Consider the following 22,894-nt stretch of genomic DNA (forward strand, 5'->3'; position numbering starts at 1 on the left):
GTCATTTGATGAATTGTAAAAGTTTTCATCAAACTTCATATTTTTTTCATGTATAATTTATGTGTACAAATTATAAATTATATTTGAATTGCTCAATTTAAAAAAAATTATTGTTATCAGAATTGTCAAATTAATCATTTATTACTCAATCACAATTGATCTCCACTCATGAAACTATTGGGTATGAGATCTCATGGAATCTCATTATTAATCAATTATATCCACTTTTAAATTATTGTCAAATTAAAGCACTTCTTTTTTTATTCTTAATTTTTTGAAGTCAGAGAGCCAGGACCTATTATTAGTTCTTTGAATTGCTTCGGCAGCATCCTTCTCCCTCTTCACCATTAAAATTAAAAAAAAAAAAAAAAAAAAAAAAAAAAAAAAAAAAAAATTGAGAGAGATCAGCGGTGTAGGAGGTCAAAACAAGGAGGCGACTGTGTCTCGTCGGGTTTCTTGAGTGGTGATTGTGGTAAGAGGTCTAGATTGTTCTATTGCGGGGAGGAATAAGATAGCGGATTTCTTTTCCTCATATTTTTTTTTTTTGGTTCTTTTCCGGCTATTGCTGTGACGAGGAATTGGGATGGGAGGATGTGGAAAGGATTCATCATCTCCGAGCCGAATTTCCTGTATATCTGTGTCACGAGTCACTGAATTGGATTTCTAACAGTTTTGTTATGTCTGGAAGCGTGCTACACAGAGAACGACATGAATCTTGACATAGAAAATATGTGACAAAGGCCTGTTAATGGAGGAATTCGGGAGTAGGGTTCCACTTACACGTTTTGTTGGGTCGGGCCGATTCAGAATAGATGCTAGGGATATTTTTTTTCCGTAGCATGGGCCAACAATTAGGGAGTGTGGGGTGGATCTGAGGGGCCGTTCGATCCGTATTAAAAGTCGTACGCATCTGTACGCATCTTAAAATTTAAAAGTCATAATTTGGGAATTAAAAAAATTAGATTGAGTGAGCTAAATGTAAATTGTATAATGCATGGTCACTTATATTTGAACTAAAGTTTCACAATTACAAAATAAAATTATAACTACCAAGCTACAGGTATATAATTTAGTATTTTACGAGGACATAACTATAAAAACTTAAAAATAAAATTGATTAAATTTCAATAAACTAAGCACCTCCTGACTTATACTGTAGTTCTGCCCCTAATTGTAGACGTAGTCATTAGCAGATGAAGCCTCACTTTGTAACTGACACAGTAAACAAGCCTCTATAACTACTACGATTTTACAAGTTCTTCCATTTGACTAATTGCTGAAAAGTTTTCCCCTCGTCTCCCCCCTGTTGATCCAATTTCATCTTTTATTTTCTTATTCTCCACAAGTAATCTCTGTTACTGTTAGTTTGTAATTAGATCAAATATGAGCTCAATTTCGAGTCTGTTGTAAGGTATTTATTTCCCTCTTTTTGGTATCAGAAAGAATTAAATTTCAATTAAGGAGCTTGCTAATTAAAACCCGGTGCTAAGTGTCGGTTGATTGTTTAGAAGTACGACCTTCTTGAAGACAGACATTGACAAAGATAGGCACTTACAAAAATAGACATTTTATACTGATCTCCCAGAGAAAATATGGACATTTATGTGGAACATTAAGCTAAGCTAACATCTCGACCTTGTTGATTGGCTCCTCGGGTACGATGAGGAAACCACCTACAAGACAGAAAATAAATTTTAGTTAAATTTTACTGGCAATCACATCACACAACTATTCTGAGAACAAAAAACAAAACAAAAACAATATTTCACCTAAAATAAATGTACTCAGTTTGAGGGGTGCCACTTTAATTGTGACTATGAATTTGTAGAATTGTATGGCTGAAATAGTACCTGATATGTCTTCGGTCCCTTTTTAATCAGATAGCCAACATTATTTAAGTTCTCCACCAATATGTCCATATCTGGAACTCTTAAACTAATTCTATCTGCCAAGCTGTATATCTCCTGTCAACATTAATATTTAATAGAAACTGTTAACCGATAACTAAAAAAAAAAACATAACTTTCCTTGAACGAAATGAAGTTTTGTAAGTTAATGGAGTTTTACTGCAATAGAGAAGCAATCTTTCTGTTGTAACTCAGATTGTTTGTTGAGCTCACTTAAAAACCGTTTAGCCTCCTTTTGCTGACTCATTCCACCGCTCCTACCGAAGTCAACAAAACCATGCTCATCCATATATTTGTCATATAATGATTCTTTCATTATCTCCACAACATCCTACAAAACCATCAATATAATAACAAGCTGGATAAAGATGATATAAGATGATAAAAACACAATAATGTCAGGGGAATCAGGCTCCCAAGTCCGGATCCTCTGAGGTAACTCAAACTTTGAGTTTGGATCCGGACCGTACGATCAGAATCCGGGCCAATCCAGACCAAGTTGGAATGCACAGGGCCCCTTTAATATTCGTGCCAATGCAGATCGGACGGTCCCGATCTAATCTCAAAATTTGAGTTACCTTAGGTGATATGAATCCCAGTAACCTTAGCATCTTCAGCAGTTATTTCTTCTCTCAGATCAACTCTGGCACGGGCTTCAGCAAGCCTAACTAAACTCTCCAGTTGTCTTGCCGTGATTGGTGTGCTATCAGCTGATGTGTTACGATCTCTCAATCGCATGTAAAACGTCTGCAGAATATCAGCCGCAGGCTTGGACATTCTAAAACAACCAACACAGAAATGGAAAAGATTAGAAAAGAAAACACATTTTCTGAATATACCCTTCAAAGGTGTCACTGCATTCGTGCTACATGAGACTCTTTGAAGGTTACGCATATACACTCTTGAAGGACATTCATTTTTCTGCTTGTAAATGTCATCCTTGAAGGGAATGTGGCAAGACATCCTTCAAAGGAAATATATTACTTGCATAGTTGCATTCATCAAGCCTACCCCAACTTGTTTGGGACTAAAAGCTTGGTTGTTGTTGCTGCATTGTTTGGGACTAAAGACGGTTGAATCAGAAGGAATTCAGGAATTAAAAAAAGTGTTCAGCATATGCACAATCAAAGTTTTACTCCATTTAAAAGAATTTGGAAAATTACCTTGGAAATACAAAGTTCCTAGCGTAAGTGATGTATTTGCGTAGAAGGGGACCAGGCAATGGTGCAAAATCTTTGTCTTTCTCTGGATCTAATCTCAACCGTGAAGCTAAAGAACCAGCCACAATTCCTAGTTCAGTGTCACTTTTATCTTGTGGCGCTGCACAGTTCCAAGAACAAATGTGTAAACAATCAACAAACTCAAATAATAAAAAAGTTGGAACATCTGAAAAGGAGTCGATGCAATACCTATTCGTTGTTTCTTGGTGCGTACCAAATGTCCCGAATCACTTGTATGTAGCTGTCAGTCATATGCCACAAGTATACATAAAAATGCAATACATACAGATATTAGCTCTTGATTAGGCATCCCTACAGGATGAAATTATGGAGGAAAATGATTTCTTCACCATCTTTTGTATGACTGATCAATAGGCTAGGTTGTTAAATGTAAATCTCATATAATCATCGAGCAAGTTATTAACTTTATTGGTGCGTCCTGCGCAAGTCTATTCTACTTTCTACCTTAACCTTAGGAACATGATATATGGAATAACACTCAAAAGAGATAGAGCTTCTTACGGCCATTATATGGTCAGAAACCCTCTTGTCAAGTAATTCATCATGCCGATCAAGTAAAATGAAAACCAAATCAAACCGAGAGAGAAGTGCCAAGCTCATTTTCAGATTCTCATTCACTGTCTTTGCTCGGCTGTGTGATATTAAAAATGAAAAAAAAGAAGTCAAGTTAGCATTACTTCACAAGCATATTTACTGGAATTACATATGCAAGTAAGATTTAGACGCACTTATAGTGACCACCAACAGGATTGGCAGCGGCTAAGATGGAAGCACGGGCAGATAAGCTAGCCACCAGACCCGCCTTTGCAACTGACACACATTGCTGCTCCATGGCTTCCAAGAGAGCCTAGAAACAATTCAAAATTTCAAACTAGTATAAATTTTTGCAATCTTCCTACAAAATTGGAAACTTAACTTAGACAACTAGATATACCTGGTGTTCAGCAGACATTTTGTCGAACTCATCAATGCAACATAACCCACGGTCAGCAAGGACCATGGCACCTGTTTGTATGATTTTATAAAGACAGGAACAAACAAATAACAAATTGTATGCATAGAATAGAAAAATGCCAAAAGTTCCCATGCTTTATATAACATAAAGATAATCCTATAATTTGGTAGTGTGGTCATCATATTTTCCGGATGCACTGGTAAAGTTATCTTTGGTACAAAATTTCCCTGAGAAACGAAAAATAATACAAGGAAATACACAATCAGTTTAAGACAGGATAGAAGACAAATATAAACTGGCAGGAGTTGAATAAGTTAGTACCAGCCTCAAAAGCATAATCGCTAGTCATAGAATCTTTAACCACTGCAACTGTTAGACCAGCATTTGTGGTTGCATTGCCGCAGACATAGATGCCTCTAGGAGAAACCCCTGCAGCGGCTTGGAGAAGTTGACTCTTACCCAATCCAGGATCACCTAATAAAATAATTTATCATGCTTACATGAAGAATTTCAAGAATCAAATTATAATACGCAGAATCCTTTTTGCTGTTGATTTCTACAACTGAAACCATGAAATCATCTTCAGTACAGATAAACATAAAGGCGCACAAATTACTTGTTCCGGGTAATTTTACTGGATTCAAAATACTCAAAAAAAAATTCTCAAGATTTGAGCACAAATATTACTTACCAACAAGAATAACATGGATGTCTCCTCGAACAGGAACCTTGTTTTGATCGGTGGAATACTTCTGAACACCACCAAATAGTGCAAGTGTGATACCAGCTAAAAATAAAATCACACCATTAGAATAGAAGTAATTGCTTTAAAGATAACTAAATAATATAAACAGGAATTTAAAGGCCCATTAATGTGCATTTCCATGTACTCAAAACTATGTCGACTCCAAACAATACCTTTCACAAGTTCATGCCCATATATAGAGGGGCAGAAGGAGTGAAGCATCTGACGGAACACATCAGGACCATGTTCTTCAGAGAACTTCACAACAAACTCCAAATCTTTTTGTGAAAATGTGTTCAAATCAAACAGTGCAGAAGCTCCATTTCCTGTGCTTTCAGATTCAGAAGAGGCTTGGGCCTTGGAGTTTATGACCGAAACTGCTTCCAGGTACAAGTAGTACAACCCCTGATTCTTGTTTCTTGACTTCCCTGAAAACAAGACACTTCTTTTTCTAGTTTATGAAATAAATTTAATCTTATTCAAAAAATTTAACAAATGTCTGGATGCTTCATTAAACATTGAGTCTTCTATTGCAGGACAGGAAATGATGGTACAGAAGCACTGTATTCAATGATAAGAAGTACCAAAAATCTAAATAGACAAAAGGGCTTGTGACAAAATCTTTTTATCCTCAAACAAAAAAAAGGGATTTGCAAGAACACAAGCGACATTACCCCCACCAACGTCCATGTAATTGTTGATTACTTTGACAATTCCAGTGACTGTCACAATATCTCCTGGTATGCAAGAGTCTACAAGATCTTCACTCAGTTCACACTCCACTGTCCGTGGGACCCGTCCTTCCTCAAGATTTTCAGATTTTAGCAGTTCCTGTATCCTATGCATGATCATGATTGATGAAGCTACAAGATTAATATAATTAGTAAATCCCATGCGGTAATTTATAGATGTTAAATAAAGTACCTTATTTTTTGGAAATCAATAAGCTTGGCATTGGATCGAATCGGGCTGAAGGTCCTGCTTTTGCATCCATAAATACCACAACTAGTAGGAGGAGAAAACTTTCCATCAGAGAATACTCTTGTAACTACAGTTCCACACTTTCCGCAAGAGAAATCCAGCTGTTGCACAAGCGGCTTAACAGTGCTTACTTTAACAACAGTACCACGCACTGACACAAGCTTCTCTGTCAGTAACAACTGAATTATGTCATCTCAAATGTATACAAAGTATCTTGGAAACTTTTAGTTCAATTGAAGTCACTACAATCTTCATGAACACACACCGTGAATAAAATTGATGTAAATTAAAGAATTACTTATATAAGCGGCTTTCAAGTTCTTCAGTGCAATCAAAGAATCACAATGGTTATGAAGCCTGACATTGACCCTTTGTATATCCTCTAACTGGAAGTGCTTTCCATTTACGCAAAGAGCCTGCTTAGAGTTTTATAATTCATACACAGGTTAAGAACAACTTGTAAAAAGACATTAAAATGTAGATGAAATGGTTTGGAATAAGTTTTGTTAGTTTGAAAGATATATGCAGTACCAGGTGAGCTGCAGCTCCTAGACAAAGTAATGCCTCCTTAGGTGACTCCTGTAGAGAGGAATACAGATCTTGAACTTCGCAGATCTTTTTAAAACGTTCAAAATCAATAGGAAGAGAGAATGCACCATTTTCATCTTCGATCTATTAAAAATAACATTAAGTCATCAGCAGTGTCAATAGCTACATAATTGAAAGAGCAAATTGTCCTTGCATTCAACAATTCCCTGAAATTAATTCCAAATCCTTTCATTTCTGACATGAAGCGCTTACATCCATATTTTAATTAATCAATCTCTGGTATTGGTCAGAGGCTTGTAGCATAGGCCCACTGGGCTGTCCATAACATAAAAGATATCAAATAATGCTAAATCAATATACAGTACTCATGTGTTACGTTTGCATTATTTTGTTACTTGAAAACTAGATGGTGCTTAAGAGTATGGTTTATTCTTTTCTTTTGTGAGATGATGATAAAATTGATATAGACGGTATTGGTGTCAATTTGGATAGTATCTAGGCTGTGAAACTATATACCTGGATTCTACCTTGAATGGAAATCGGAGGCATTAGCCACGTATCTTTATTAAAAAAATGATAGAAGCTGAATTAGTACCTCATAACTAGCCTTTAGTTTAGCCTTTAGTTTAGTGACAAAGGCAGATGGTCTCTTGTACACAGACAGGAGTATTAAATAGTTGAAGGTCTTGACCTTCAACCTTTACTCAAAAAATAAAAAAATTAGTACCTTGGAGAGGAGGGAGCTAGCCTCCGGTGAGTCGAAGAAGCGCCTGAGCTGTGCAATGAGGTGGAGCTTTGGATCCGTCAAGGCGATCTCGGTTTCTGGGAAATAGCCACACCAGATCCTTGACAGCTCACTAGGATCGATCGACTGGTCTCGGAATCCACTTCTACTCCGCTCAAGAGACATTTTCTCTTTCCTCTTTGTATCCGTCTGTGTGTGTGGAGGCGGAGCTCTGGTAGTGGTAGCGGTAGTGGTACTGTGGTAGTGCTTCGGGAGGAGCTTTAGAGAGCGGGAACCGTATATAAGCCGACAAAGAAAAGGCGCGATTCTAGAGATACGGAGAGATACCAGATTTCCTGAGGCAGTCAACTTAGTTCCCACTGTGTGGTGATTTATTCAAAGGAAAAGCCGAACCTCAAGACTGGACTCGCATAGTGACATAGAAATAGTTTAGATTCGGTTCAGCGGAATCAAAAACTCGCGATCATGAATAATTTGGCATAATAAATAAGCAAAAAAACTCAAAAAAAATAATAAAAAATAATTGGTATTTTTTCGCATTTTTCTCACAAATAATTCATGACTCGCGTTTTATTCACGAATAAAACATATTATATGTTTTTTTGCGTTTCTTTCGGAGTTTGGTTCGAAGATGTAAAAAAAACGAATAAAACACGAATTATTTGCGTATATTGTTACTATGGACAGAAGTAGAAGATGTATATCTGGAAAATAAATCTGTTGTTATTTCGATCCCAAATGTTCAAATTTTCTATACAAGAATTTCAATAAAAAAAAAACAATTTCATGCACAAATTTCAATAATAATTTTATTTCATGCACGGATTTTAATAAAAATCAACGGTTGGGATCGGAATAACAAGTTCTTGTAGCAGATGTGTCATATTGTCTTGAACAGTAATGGATCAATAACGTAATCAGAATTTGAGTCAGAAGTAGACGAATCAGATTTATAACATGTAAAATCCTTTAATATCAGTAAGGATTTAAATCCGACGGTCCATATTTTTATCTCAAAATTTGAGTTAAAAGTTAAAACAGAATACAAATTCTGAAAAACAAACCAACCGAACTACATTAGGGGAAATTCTCATAATTATCCAAAAAAAAAAAAAAGCGGCAGTCTCCGACCCTTCTTTGTGCTCAGATCTCCTGTAAATTCCTGTTAAGAGTCACTAAATAGCCGGTCAACCAACTGGTAATGATCAGGACTCAGGAGGATTCGGTATGGACCCACCTGCAGTGGACCTAGACTTGATGGCTGGAGTTTTTGGCCAGAGAGAATCCTGGAAAAATTTGGTGCCAGACGAAAGTGAATTCGTATATATCTCAAACTTTGCGTGATTTTTGGAAAATCCCAACCGTCGTTTAAATACGTTCTGCACGAATCTCAGAGCACAAATAATACTGCCCCCTACATCACCCCCGGCCCCTACAATGTCAGAGTGACGAAATTGGTGGGTTGCATAATCGTTAGGTTTTTCTACAGCGAGTACTGTATGGTTTTCTGTTATCAAGAAGAGGAGCATAGTAATTTGATATGAAATTTAATTATGTGTTTAGTCACTTTGACATTGTAAATCTCGGTATATGATTTTTCCGATCAATGTCCAATGGATCACCTGTTGGCATCGTATAGCCAGTTAGCCACGGAAAAGGGCCACACACAAAGCAATACAAATAATTGGACTATGCAAACATACCGGGGCTCTTGCATGTTCATTTTCTCTGTGTTTGAACGTGTAAGAATTAGTGTAAAAATAGAAAAGGTAGAATCAATAGGTGAGAATAAAAAAAAAATAGTGGTTTTTAAATTAGTTTAAAATAGTGTTGTTCTGATTTTATATTTAGAATAACAAATAGTTGTAGCTAAGAAAGAATTGTTAATGTGGTACTAACTAAGATTAAAGATATGCAAGTGAGATATCAAATGAATTGTTGCGATGAGGAGATAGTAAAAGTTACATTAATTTTGTTATTTCATAATTGTGTTGTCGAAAATCTGAGAAATAAGTACTTTTTCTTTTTCTTCACACATAAAAATAGTAGTTATTTTAAAATTTACTAGAAATAGAGAATTAGCAATGTGCTAGCTATTATGAATAGCAAAAATGTTGTTTTGATACACATTGCTATTTTGAATAGCAGTCGTTCTCGAATAGCAACTATTCTTGACACGTCAACCAAAAAATAGAGACTAGAGCACAAAGTCGGATTTCATATAAAATAATACTCCGACTTCTAATTCTAATTACCAATCAGAATTCAAAAAAATTATTCTAATTTTAACCCTAAATTTAATCCTAATTACAAATAAGAAATTCATAAAAGGGCAAATAAATTCTAAAAAAACAAAGTTAATATGGACAAATAAATATCTATAAAAATTCAAAACTTAACAAATTTTCATGCACCTGTCATCTATGTTTTAAATTTTCTCATGATTTTTTTCAACTTAGGAATTCATAAATTGATAATCTTATTTTCATATCTAAGAATTACCGTTTTCGTATTAAAAATATCCATTCTCGTAAAAATATCTCGTTGTCGAATATTTTTTGGAATCTACACATGTTTTAATCCACACGAACAAAAAAAATTGAACTGGGTTTTGTTTATGTAATTTCAAATTTCATTACTTCGCTAAATTTGACCTTCAATCGTATATAAAATAAACTTAAAACATACATGGCCGAAATATATATAAACATTGACTTAGAAAGTAGATCAAAATAAGTCATTTGATACTTTTTTGTTAGAGAAAGAGTAGCCTTTAAAATTTCATTGTCAACAAAGAAATTTTTTATTTGAATTTTGAATATGTATCTCCTATACAAATAGCGTTATCATTTACCACTGAATTAAAAATTGATTCTACATTTAAATATATTTTTTAAATTCAATCAGATGATTCTTGTGATTGGATTTAAAAGTTGTTTTAATGACTTTAATTTTACTCATTATATGAGCTTTACGGCTTAAAAATTTGTAAGAGTAATTAAATTTATCCAAAAAAAAAAAAGTACTACGCCCCAAAGCACAAGTGAACTTACATCTTACGTAAATAAATATTTTCCTCCTTCTGATCAACGCTCTCTGAATAATCAACATCTGATCTAGTAATGATAATGTCTTCTTACTACAGAGTAAGAATTTACATGTTCAAACTACAAAATAGAAATTATTTATAAATAATAAATAGTTAGATAGTTGGATCTCTAATCTTTAATAAAAAAAAAATCAGAGCTCTCTGAATGAAAATTACAACGTGGCGGTGAAAATTACAATTCAGAGCTCTCTTGGAGTGGGGACTGGGGTTGATGTGATATCTGATCACAGTCTTTCAATCCATGTCAAAAAATTTACACACTTGAATTAGACACTTAAGATGAATCTGATATGGTTCGAACCGCTCACCGGTTTCTATTGGAAGTGAAACGGAATTTTATTTTTATGTGAATCAATAAGTTAAAAAATCAAAGTCTACAAATTATTCACATTAGTATATTTTTTCAAGCTCTTGATCACAATCAAAACAAAATTAAAATGTTATAATTTTTTACATATGCATAGATAAAATAATGTAGATCGTATCTAACGGTTTTATTTTGACTTTCAAATTTTAAATTTTGAATTATTCAAATTTTAAAAAATAAAAGCACAACAAAACAAAGACATCTAAACCCTCTTTATAAATCAATTACCTCAATCACATGCTTACTTAACCCGATCCCTTTTCACTCCGACTCTCATTGCTCTCTTCATCAACGTTCCCCGTAATGTGTACAACGTATATTCACTTGTTACCGAGATAATGGTTTGATACACACTTGTCACGCTCTAGGATAGGCGGGCATCGTCGGCGCGTATGTATGTATTTATTATTTTTTCCCTCTCCAGTAAGAAACCTTTTCTCTTCTAAAATATCACTATGCAAGTATGGAAGTATATGGAAATGCTTTTGCGAATGGTGGGGGCTATCTTAAGCAAATACAAAAGGAAAATATTTCCACGGTTATTGCGACCATTTTTAATTTGCTTGTCAGCCAAGTTTTGTGATTTAATGCCTAATGAGTCAATAATTGGCTTCCAATCCGCTTTCCTTTCACAAAAGCACGCTCGATCATATTTACGAGAAATTTACAGAACCACCCCTCTTATCAAGTGTAATTGTTGCTTTGCAACTTCATAAAGTCTTCTTTGTACCCATTCAACGAACCCACAATAATTAAGAGGGAATCAAGTGGTAATTTATTATTAAATATTATTGATAATTCTATTATGAGGAGGGTTCAAATGCACCCAAATGCACCCTATTCTTTTTCTCCATTTTCAAAGTCCGAATAGTCAATCCGAACTGTTAGATGCGATATATATATTAAGATGTACTTGGAGACCAAATTTTACATTTTTTTGAATTTTTTTACTATTTATTATGCCACTTTGAAAAATCGCTGATCCAATGGTCCAGAAAATGTAAAATCAGCGATTTTCAAAGTGGCTTAATAAATAGTAAAAAAATTCCAAAAAATATAAAATTTGGTCTCCAAGCACATCTTAATATATAGATCGCATCTAACGGTTCGGATTGACTATTCGGACTTTGAAAACGGAGAAAAGGGATTTGAAAGATAGGGTGCATTTGAACCCTCCTCTTCTATTATTGCTCTCATTCAACTAATTTCTTTAGAGGATGAAATATGTTATTTTTGGTGTTGAAAACTATGATAAAATATTCATTCAGCAATATTTAAGTGTGATACGAGAAGCATATTGAATGATCATTAAATTTATAATCATTAAATTTATAGTATGAGAATTAACCATGTATTACAATTTAAGAATAAACGTTAGTTTATCTTGAATCAAGAGATTTAATTTATAAATTTTAATTTTATGTACTAGCTATGTTTTTATAAGGATATACTTAAAAAAAGGTGACAAAAATACGTACGCCCAAAAAATAAAATGGACACAAATATAAAATGTTTTTGAAACCAAGAACTTCATGCAAATCCTAGAATTCAAAAGTACGATATATTTAGAAATCAATATAAAGTTAACAAGCTATTTTATAACAAAAGCATTGAGTTTCATAAAGTACTATATTTAACCTCAAAGGGGGATGGGAGTTATTTGCTAATGAAAATAAATCCAGGGGCATATAAGGAAAGAGACAAAATAAAAAAAACAAGAGAAACCTCCTTTATTTTCTGTTTTTTTTTTACCTTGTTTCCAAAATCAATTTCAACACGAAAGGGACGAATGAAATAAGAGGCAAATAGTTATCTGATACCATTTCTTCTCCTATATATATATATAAGAAGAAAAATTAATGGAGAGAGGAAGGAAGCGATCGGACGCCTCCGGCAACCTCCCGGCGGACAAACGTCCCTGCAGCTCGTCGGAGTTTCGTACTACCATGTTAGCATCTTTCCCCTGTCTATTTACAGTAATTTCATCTTCTTTACTAATTATTTGTCTAATACGTACAATTTAACGGGTTAATTTATGTCTGTTTTGTGCGTATTGCATTCTTTGCTTGATTTGCCTTTTTTTTTTTTTTAATTGCCATCTTGCCTCTTTGCTTACTTCTCAGATATTTTAATTGAATTTCTTGGATGATTAGTTCAACAATTTCGACTTCCTTCGTATTTCGATGAATAAACTGGTTGCTGATTGTGATTTTCGGCTCTATGCAATGTCATTTGTTACAGCAATACATATGCACAGTAAGATGTTGCTTTATTTTGTTACTAGAAGATTTAATCCCCTTGCATCTCTTAGAACATTCTATGTTTTGTAAACGATTTCCTCAATAAATTAAGTATTTTTTTGTTTCTCCTAAATCCAAATGAACCCACGTTTGTCAACTATCAAAATGTTTTGCTCACTGGAAGTCCATTTATGATTTCATTACACTTTATACCTGGAAGTTCTCCTTTGAAAAATTAGTACGATGGAAGTAAGCCAAATGAAGTTTTTTGCGGGGACTATGCAGTAAATTTATCAATTTCATCAAACTATCAGAGTAATCAGCCATGAGGACTACGTTACCAGTTGATTTATTATTCTGTGACACTATAACATCCCATATTTTATTTAGGAAAAACTGTCTGCAAGATAATAAGCAAATTACAATTTCTAGCTAAAATAATTTGCTTTTCTGTGTCCTAAGAGCTCTTCCATTAATTCATTGAGGACTTGTGCTTGTCAAATTATGAAAGTAATTTGATCAAGCTTATGAAATAATCCATGATATATGCCGGTTACTTTTACTATCAGTTATGCATGCAGACTGCATTTTGGGTACCTTGTTTGCTTTTGAGGATAGCTTCGATTCTATTGTTGCTTGTTCAAAGCAATATATTGGCTTCTGTTTAATGTTTTTATTATAATTGGTTGTATTTCTATGATTATTTACACCAGATGTGGTATAATTCTCTTAACAGAATATATTTTTTTTTGAAAGATTTTCTACTGCCTTTGTGTTTGAAACGTGAAGTGTTTTTCATGTCAATATTGTCTTATTTTTTGGGGGATAACTTTTTCTTATTTTTTTATATATTATTAAGAGCACAGTTATATAGTTAGAAATTATTCTTATGAAAATGTCTTTTCTACATCATTGCCTTTTTTACTATACTTTGGTTTACTAAAAATTCATAATTTTTTTTAAATTTTCATAATTTCTTCTGTAGTGATTTGATCAAATGTTCTATTTATAATCATATTGATTAATAAATTTGCAGTAAATCCGCAGAAAGTTATCCCATAGATAGTATTACTATTTATTTATTTTTAGCATAATACTTAACATTTAAAAATAGTACAACTATTTATCTCCTACCTCTTTTAGTTTACTAATTTTGCACTTGATATTTGTGGCAATGTTTTTATTTATTTATTTATTTTTGTATTACACCTGTCTCTATTTAATCTCAAACTCTCATTGCAACATTCTCTCTCCTCCATTTGACTCCTTTCCTTCATCAATTTTGAAATTCATGTTTATCCTAAAGAAACTCACCTTCTTTAAATGCTTCTTTCCCAGAGCAACAAACAACTCTACCTCAGCTCCAATAGATACTTCCACCCCTTCTCTAAACACCTCCACTTCTCTAATTGATACTCCAATGGATACTTCCACCCCTCCTCTAAACACCTCTGCTTCTCCAGTTGATACTCCAATGGATATTTCCACCCCTCCTCTAAACACCTCCACTTCTCCGATTGATACTCCAATGGACCCGGTCTATAGCTCTGATGAATTAGACTCTGATAACAACTCAGAAGGGAGCCATGAATCACCTTCTCCTTCCTCACATCAAGCATACAGTGAGTGGTCTGATAACTCAGTTCATGGAGACTTCAACAAGATTCTAGAAGCACTAGAGAAGAATGAACCTGCCGAGGTATCTGTGGCTTTGTTCCAGCTGTGTGAGGCTTTGTCCTTTTGCAATGAGACCTCTGCTGGCCACGTACCGGTTGAGAAGTTGGTACCATTGCTTGTGAATATCACTGGATGGGAGGGGCGGCCAGATGAGATGCTTCTAGCAGTGCGTGCCATCACGTACCTGTGCGATGCCATGCCTAGATCAGCTGAATCAGTGGTGAGGCATGGTGCAGTGCCATTGTTGTGCGCGAAGTTACTTTCCATTGAGTATCTGGATTTGGCCGAACAGGTTGTTACAATAATTTAAATTGTGGCATTTGCACATTGACTTACTATTGGATTTATTTAGACAATTGGAATGTTCTTACGAAGTTTATTTTTATTTTTCGTAGTGTTTGCAAGCATTGGAAAAAATTTCTAAAAAACAACCAGCGCCTTGCCTGCAAGCTGGCTCAATCTCTGCTGTGTTAGCTTATCTTGATTTCTTCTCCACCAATATTCAGGTAAGAGGACTTAGCCTTGATATTTTTTTTTATATATTCCATTACTTCTCATTTAATTTTGACCAAGATGTAATGCGTTGTTGAATGATTATTTAGAGAACCGCAGTGTCAGCTTTGGCCAACATGTGCAAGCGGGTCCCACTCGAATGCTCCCCTATTATCATGGAATCACTTCCGCAACTGTGCAATCTACTCCAATACAGTGATGCTAAGGTGTTTTTTTTTCCCCTATTGTACTTGTTTTGTTTTATCCCCTTTTTCCTGTGCTCATTCTGTGTTTCTGATTTTTGGTGGTGTTAGTTCGTGGAGACAGTAGCCACTTGCTTGATAAGGATAGTTGACTCATACTGCTCCTCACCTCAGCTTCTTGATGACATCTGTCGGTGTGGTGCTGTTGAAAGAACTGTACACTTGATCAGTGTAGATGGTCGATCTCTACTTAGCCATACAACTTACATGGTACTATATCATATGTAACACATGATATCATATATGCAATCAGTATTTTCTAGTTTCAACCAATCAGAATCTTGTATGTTTCACTGGTATGGGAGAGATGCTCACTTAATTTCCTGAATAGAAAGAAAGATAACAAATACATAAAGATATCCAAAAAAAACTAATACATATATTTAAGTTCAAAAACTCAGTTATGTGCTGCCGGTTCTTTTTTCCGACTAATGTGGATAAGGTATCTATAGAAGTGTTCTTTGTTTAAATTTTTAGTTTGGTGATTGGTATTAGTTTTTCCAGGGTTGCAATTTTCATATTCTTATTTTCTTTCTTTTTTCCTTTGTATTTTGGAATGCACAGAATATGATTGGTCTTCTTACTAAGCTGGCAAGTGGGTCCCTAGTGGCTGTGAAGTCCCTTCTGGAGTTGAACGTAGGGAGTACATTGAAGGCTATATTTATGGATTTTGATCTTCCACAGAGTGCTCAGTACTTTCACATGGACGATCTCCATTTTAATCAGGTTTTGTGCTTGGGTATTGCATTGATTATGATTTATGAAGCAATGTTGTACTGTTGCTGATCCGCCTTCTGTACTAGTAATAGTTGCATATTTGATTGTAAATTGAGGTTAGCAGGAGTCATGTAGGACATTTTGATGCAAAACTGGGTAAAAATTGTTATGAAATTCAAATCTGGTCGTAGCTTTAACATTTTCTGCTGTATAAATTGCTGTATTATTAATCAATTTAATAAATTTTGTGTTGGGGTCTTGTTCAGGCTTATGAGGTGCTAAAGCTAGTTAACCAGCTAATACCTTCAGCTGCAAAAGACTTGGCCGATATGCAATTTATTCTTGCTAAGGAGAAGATTCTCACTGATCAGCCAAGCCTCTTGTGTCAGTTCTCCAAGGACATTCTACCTGTTTTCATTAAGGTCTGTTTTGTATCATAGAATTGTTGGGGGCCCCATGTTTTGTGGCTTAACATGTGTAATCTTTTTCTTTCTACAGGCAGTCAACTCTGGGTCAAATCTACACGTCTCTTATGGGTGTGTATCAGTTGTCAGTAATATTTTTTATTTCAGCACGCCTGACATGCTCGTTGACCTCCTCCATGATATTAATATATCAAGGTAAGAATGATTAATGAAGATATACCAAAATGTTATTTTTATTATATAATCTTTATTCTATTTTTAATCTTTGGCAGCTTTTTAGCCAATTTATTGGCAAAGAAGGATCATCATATACTATTTTCAGCCTTGAGAGCAGTTGAAGTCCTTATGCAAAAGCTTCCAACTTCTTTCTTGAGTTCCTTTATCAAGGAAGGAGTAGTGTATGCCATAGACGCCCTTTTGATGCAAGAAACATGCCAAAATTCTGGCAATCAAGTGGTCAATGGGGGTGCATCTAGATGCCTTTGCTACACATTTGACATGTCTAGACCTGACATATCAAGATCATGCCTTTTAAGGGGCAAGGATGAAAATGGAAATCAAAGTGGAAATGGGACCATCTTTGCATTTGCCAGACAGCTAAAGGACAAGTACTTCACACATGAGGCTATTAATTCTGAAATAGGTCTGAGTGAAATCTCGCACAAGTTGAAAACCTGTTGTCAGCTGTTGAATGACACAATAGACACTCCGCCAAATGAACAATACTTGTCCACTGTTTTGGGTGAGGTTATTAGAGAGCTTTGTGGAGGTGAAACCATGACTACTTTTGAATTTGTAGAGAGTGGCATTATCAAATCATTCGCTAACTTTCTTACCAATGGGATTTATTTACGCAAGAACACAGTATGCAACTTGAAGTCACATGACCACAGCATCTCTGTACTTAAACGGTTAAAGGCTTTTGCACACCTTTGTTTCAACAGGCTGCATATGGGATCAGATGAGACGTTTATGATCTTCTTGATACGTAAATTACAGAGTGCTTTGTCTTCATTTGATAGCTTTCCGGTTGTTTTGAGCCATGGTTTCAGGCATAGAGCTTTTAGGGTTGAGGTGCCTGTAAGGCACACTGCAACTCATCCATGTGTTAAAGTTTCTTTTGTGAGGGAAAATGATGAAACCGGACTGTCTGAATTTGATGGAGGTGTATTATATGTGGAATCAACATCAAGTTTGGCTGAAATTGGAAAGTACTTATGGCCCAAAATATGCAAGAAGGAATGTGGAGAAGATAAATTGTCCAGAGAAGCAAGCATTGCAGGTACAATAGATGGATCCAGTTCTTGTTCATCAGAGGTGACTTTCTTTTTCTGTTCCTGATATTTTATGTTTTAAGTTATTTGTTTTTATAATACTTAGCATATTATATATCAGTAAGAAACTCAGCAAGGATCAAGTGTTCTTTGATTATTATAACAATTTCATGAAGTTTAGTATGAATGGTATAATTTGAGAAAGACAATGCTAAAACATTAAAAATGATTTATTTTATGAGGTATTTTAGCATTGTTAAAATAGAGGCCTTTGGAAGCACATTTTCTGGATTGACACTTATCCTAACTTGTATAGAATGGGCTTTCAGCCTTCCAATTTAATTTTTTTTTTTTCTGCTGTTAATATACTATTATTCATTTTTAAAATCAGGAGGTAACAAGCCATCAAAGACAGCAATCAACATCCTCTGGAGATAGTTTAGGTGAGGGGGCATAATCATGATTCTTGTCTTTTTGTTTTCCCCCTACCTGAGGTTTCTGGTAGAACGCATCTAGGATTGTAGCTCATTATTTGTGTTTTCTTCATGCCTCTTTTTTTAGTTGTCTGTGTGTGTGCCAAAGGTTGTAGAAACTAATAAAAGAGAAACAGTTCGCAATGAAACTATATAAAAATCCCAATTCAGACCTCAGTACCGCACACAAACCCTAAAAGGATGAGGATATATATTAGTCCAGCAAATAGAAACATTTGAAGATATTTGTCCAAAAAACAAGCATCAATGACTTGCTGATATGTATAGTTTGCTTCATGATTTGTTCAAAAGACTAAAAGCATCTCTATCACTCTCTGCAGGTGGAGAGCAGATTCAAAATACGATTATTAATGAACATACAGAACCAAATCTAGTTTTTAATTTGAAAGGAAAAGAGCTTAGTTCTTCTATTACTCTATATCAATCACTTTTGGATGACCAGACTAGCTTAGAACCTGATGTAATCAACGGCCCCAAATTTTGGAATGAGGTGCACACAGTAACCTATAGGAAAGCTATAGACCATCCAAAGGAGTATATACAACAAGCCCAAAGCACAATTCCATCATCTCCATCCGGCAATTCAACTACAGTTATGTGGCACAGAGTACCCTTCTTCTCTAGTCTGCTAGAAGGCAACTTCCCATGCAACCTGCCCAAGTCAAGCCCATCCTTTGACATCCTCTTCATGCTCAGAACCTTAGAAGGTCTCAATCGCTTCTCATCATTCCTCTCGTCTGAAGACAAAATTTACTCCTTCACCGAGGGGAGAAAGGATGAACTGGACAGAAGTCTGAAAACATCCTTCTCTACAGTTCCACAGGAGGAGTTCGTCAGCCACAAATTAACAGAGAAACTCGAGCAGCAAATACGGGACCCACTTGCCTTAAACCCTAGTGGATTACCCTTATGGTGCAAGCAATTAATGAAAATGAGTTCTTTCTTGTTCTCTTTTGATGCTAGAAAGAAATACTTCAGGCTAACCACTTTTGGGCATTTAATAACACCTCATACAAGTAGTCACGATAGCAATGCTAGCAGTCCTCGGTCTCCTTCCGGAAGGTCCCGTGAGAAGTTCAAGGTTGACCGCCAGAATTTATTTGAATCGGCTTCTAAAATGATGGAGTTGAAGGCGCGTAATAAGGCTTTATTGGAGGTGGAATATATGGAGGAAGTTGGTACTGGTCTGGGGCCCACCATAGAGTTTTATACTTTGATAAGTCATGAGTTCCAGAAGGTTGGTTTGGGTCTCTGGAGAGGGGATCTATGTGGTTCAAATGAGAATCTAGGGTTTGTGGATGCGCCTTTGGGGCTGTTCCCCAGGCCATGGTCAAAGGCGGTGGAGAATTTACATGGGGTCAATTTTCATGATGTACATATGAAGTTTGTACTTCTGGGTCAGGTTGTGGGAAAAGCAATTAAAGATGGGAGAATTATTGATTTATCACTGTCTAGAGCCTTCTATAGAGTTCTCCTTGGGCAGGTATTTGTTTATCTTTGTGGCATCTACATATTATTTCACGGGGAGATTTGAAAGGGATAAGAAAATGATCAACCTTATTAATCTTTGCTTGTTTGAGCTTAAATTTTAAAAAAATGGGACAAGACATTTCTCCATGTACAGTTAAAGTCTATTAGTGAAAGTGACAACTTCAGAACTAGTTTGTTTGAACATATTGTGATGTCTGAGCATATGTAACATTAACATTGATTTATATGACATCCTTTTTTTTTTAAATATCGCAATCCTCATTTTATGTATCCTCCTCATTTAATACTTCCCAGGAACTCAGCATATATGACATCCTTTCTTTTGACCCTGAGCTGGGGAGAACTCTCTTGGAGTTCCAAGCCCTTGTCGAAAAGAGAGAAATTTTACAATCTGACTCAGTAGGAAATTATGCATCTACGTCCAATTTGGACTACCATGGCACTAAAATTGAAGATTTGGGCCTCGACTTTTCTCTTCCTGGATATGCTGAGTATCTTCTTTCATATCCGAACAACTCTGATCCAGTAATCATTTTCATTGTTTAGCATTTCTTTCGACCTCTTGTATTCAACTTTAATTAAACTTGGTCTTCGCATCCTAACTTTTACTTGGATTTTTTTTTCAGGTGAATATTGACAATCTGAAGGATTATATCAAGATGGTTGTAGAAGCAACAATAAGAGAAGGAATCTGTAGACAACTAGAAGCTTTCAAATCTGGATTTAATCAGGTTCATGTTATACAATTTTGTTATTTTCTTCTTCAAGTGTGTAGACGAATTAAATAAATATCCATGTACCGAATTGTATTTGTCTGCAGGTCTTCCCATTATCTGCTCTTAAGGTTTTTACAGAAGATGAGTTAGACATTATGCTTTGTGGCGAGAATGTCACTTGGAGTGTAAGCATTCACGATTCCTTCTCTTTTTTTCTTCTTTTGTTGTTTTGACCTTTAATTTTCTATTTTGCTACTTTACATAATACTACTATTTGTTTGACAGTTCACTGAGCTAGTTGATAATATCAAATTCGACCATGGTTACACGCCCAACAGTCCACCTGTTACTAATGTACGTGCTTTTTCTTCTTTGCTTTGGATTTGTTGATAAGAAGAACAAAGTTATTCGAAAAACAGGCTTAAATTGTTTGTCATACAATGCTTTCTAGGTATATAAAGGCTGTTTTTGTTAATACCTGTGCTTATGTTTCTTTGGATTCAACAATGCAGTTATTAGAAATTTTGCAAGAGCTTGAATCTACGCAGAGGAGAGCTTTCTTACAATTTGTTACTGGCTCGCCTCGGCTTCCTCCTGGAGGCCTAGCTTCACTAAACCCTAAGTTAACTGTAGTTCGTAAGGTCAGTTTAGGAGTATGGTCATTTAATAAGCCACCTTGGGTTTCTTTAATGAATAAATAATGGGTTTTATTATTCTTTTTTTTTTTTGATACAACAGCATAGTGCTACTGATACTGACATGGAATTACCTAGTGTGATGACCTGCGCGAATTATCTCAAATTACCTCCTTACTCCACCAAGGTTATTTTTATTTCCAATTTTATTCTCAAGGTTCTCCTTATTGGTCTTTTGCCAAAGGATGTCAGCTAGCAATTTTCATTTTATATATTATTTTGTACCTATCATTACTACAAGGACGTAGGGATTAGGACTTTGGTCCATACGATTTATAGTATAGGCATAATATTGTTAGTATTATTACTATTATTATTGGTACCATTATTACTATTAGTATTACTATTTTTTTTATTACTATCTAGCTTGATTTTGTGACTCCGGTTGGGTTTTATTTGTAGCCTACCCAATGGGTTTTATTTGTAGCCTACCCAATTTGTTGGAGACTAAATTATTGGTTATTGTTGTTATAGTAATAGAGAAAAAGAAAGATTTAAATTTTAAGATAATATTGATAAATGATGCAGGAAAAAATGAGACAAAGACTGCTATATGCGATTACGGAAGGACAAGGCTCCTTCGACCTCTCTTGATAAAAGTGGGAGTGTGAATTTGCAAAACCTGATGGAGCTGATTGCGTTTTGCGTAGCGACAAAAGGAAGCCCATCTTTACCAGTGTAAATATATAAGTTAGTATTATCTAGTATAGGGTCATTAGTTGGGTGGTATTTATATTTTGTTATAAGAAAGAAAGAAGAAAAAAGTGTCACGATTGCCTGCATGGCCTAAGTTCAAAACTATTTAGCATTAACAGTTATAGGTGACCTGTTGTTTTTTTTATATGGCTAAGGGCCTGTTGTTGGAAAGGTGCTTTGTTTTGCTATGTAAGGTTTTTTTTATACTAAAAGTTGCATTTAGAAAGTATAACCAACCAATCTCGGCAGCTCTTTTTTCCTTTGAATTGATGCCTTCATTGTATAGGTAACGAGTTATCTTTACGTTTAAAATGAATTAACAAATGGAAAATTCAAAAGTATTAACCTTTTCAAAATTGTAAATCCGTTCCATATTTTTAAGAGAATGGGAACCGTTCTAAGAATTGTTCCAAGAGCAGTACGATCTAATTTAAATGATACCGAAAGGGTTAGCTAAAATGCACACTGAATTGTACCATTATGATAACTTGTTAATTAAACTGAACACTTGTTACAATTTTAAATATTTTTTATTTTTTAGAACTTTATTCATTACCCGGATATTTTAAAAGGTACACTTATCTGAGCAAAAATAAACATTTGTCTCAATCAAAATAAAAAATAAACTTATCTAAATCAAAGTTTTAACCGCTCTAATAAAAATAAATATTCATAAATTAATTATTTCTTGAAAAGTTGACCAAAATCCTTTGGAAGGCATTTAAGAGGTAAGACTCGGAGAAACTACTATTCCACAAATCTGTAAACTACTTTTCAAAAATATTTAGTGGAAATGATCCTAAATAGTTAAAAGACATCAAGCTGGTTCAAGATTAGAGACCCATTGACCCAGCCAGTACCACTCGTCTGTCACTTGGCTAAAAGACTTGATAATACAAAAAAGATTCATTAAAATAAATTAGATCGTATGGTCAGAGTGAAATGAAAAAAAGGTAAACTGTTGGAGGCATATAATTTTGTTGAGTGGACAAATATCTATACATACACATTATATCGAATTCACATCCTCTCCTTATCTTAAAAGAGAATCTTTTATAATTAGTGGATCCGGGCTGTTACTTTTAACTTGGCACGAATCTCAAAGCCCAATAATA

The 22,894-nt window shown here is 34.8% G+C and overlaps 2 protein-coding genes across 6 annotated transcripts; one reads left to right on the top strand and one right to left on the bottom strand.

Annotated features, from left to right (window-relative positions):
* Positions 1 to 1,551: 1,551 nt before the first annotated feature.
* Positions 1,552 to 7,512, bottom strand: MCM8 (minichromosome maintenance 8). Of its 4 annotated transcripts, none has more exons than XM_078323877.1 (17): positions 7,106 to 7,512; positions 6,361 to 6,501; positions 6,128 to 6,245; positions 5,773 to 5,995; positions 5,523 to 5,686; positions 5,022 to 5,276; positions 4,795 to 4,890; positions 4,425 to 4,577; positions 4,083 to 4,153; positions 3,877 to 3,995; positions 3,650 to 3,779; positions 3,317 to 3,368; positions 3,071 to 3,227; positions 2,511 to 2,685; positions 2,068 to 2,238; positions 1,851 to 1,964; positions 1,552 to 1,673 (listed from the first exon to the last, which is right to left on the bottom strand). In XM_078323877.1, the coding sequence occupies exons 1-17, from the start codon at positions 7,286 to 7,288 to the stop codon at positions 1,623 to 1,625; spliced, it is 2,373 nt and encodes a 790-aa protein (XP_078180003.1). In that variant the 5' UTR covers positions 7,289 to 7,512; the 3' UTR covers positions 1,552 to 1,622. The 4 variants fall into 4 exon arrangements, 3 of the variants coding, with proteins under 3 accessions (XP_078180003.1, XP_078179996.1, XP_078180015.1); XM_078323870.1 differs by having other exon boundaries at positions 6,128 to 6,248; XR_013518119.1 differs by lacking the exon at positions 1,552 to 1,673 and having other exon boundaries at positions 2,068 to 2,164; positions 6,128 to 6,248.
* A 4,836-nt stretch (positions 7,513 to 12,348) lies between these two features.
* UPL4 (ubiquitin-protein ligase 4) lies at positions 12,349 to 21,950 on the top strand. 2 transcript variants are annotated; one of them, XM_078323809.1, is made up of 18 exons: positions 12,349 to 12,547; positions 14,178 to 14,808; positions 14,912 to 15,022; positions 15,119 to 15,235; positions 15,323 to 15,481; positions 15,836 to 15,997; positions 16,255 to 16,410; positions 16,487 to 16,608; positions 16,686 to 17,730; positions 18,079 to 18,130; positions 18,502 to 19,664; positions 19,967 to 20,197; positions 20,299 to 20,403; positions 20,493 to 20,573; positions 20,674 to 20,742; positions 20,901 to 21,029; positions 21,127 to 21,210; positions 21,612 to 21,950. In XM_078323809.1, exons 1-18 carry the CDS (start codon positions 12,459 to 12,461, stop codon positions 21,675 to 21,677), a joined length of 4,572 nt encoding a protein of 1,523 aa, XP_078179935.1. In that variant the 5' UTR covers positions 12,349 to 12,458; the 3' UTR covers positions 21,678 to 21,950. The 2 variants fall into 2 exon arrangements, with proteins under 2 accessions (XP_078179935.1, XP_078179944.1); XM_078323818.1 differs by having other exon boundaries at positions 12,368 to 12,547; positions 18,082 to 18,130.
* The last annotated feature ends 944 nt before the right edge of the window (positions 21,951 to 22,894 follow it).

This window comes from Carex rostrata, chromosome 2 (assembly GCF_964058835.1).
Source record: "Carex rostrata chromosome 2, lpCarRost1.2, whole genome shotgun sequence".
Classification (NCBI taxonomy): Eukaryota; Viridiplantae; Streptophyta; class Magnoliopsida; order Poales; family Cyperaceae; genus Carex; species Carex rostrata.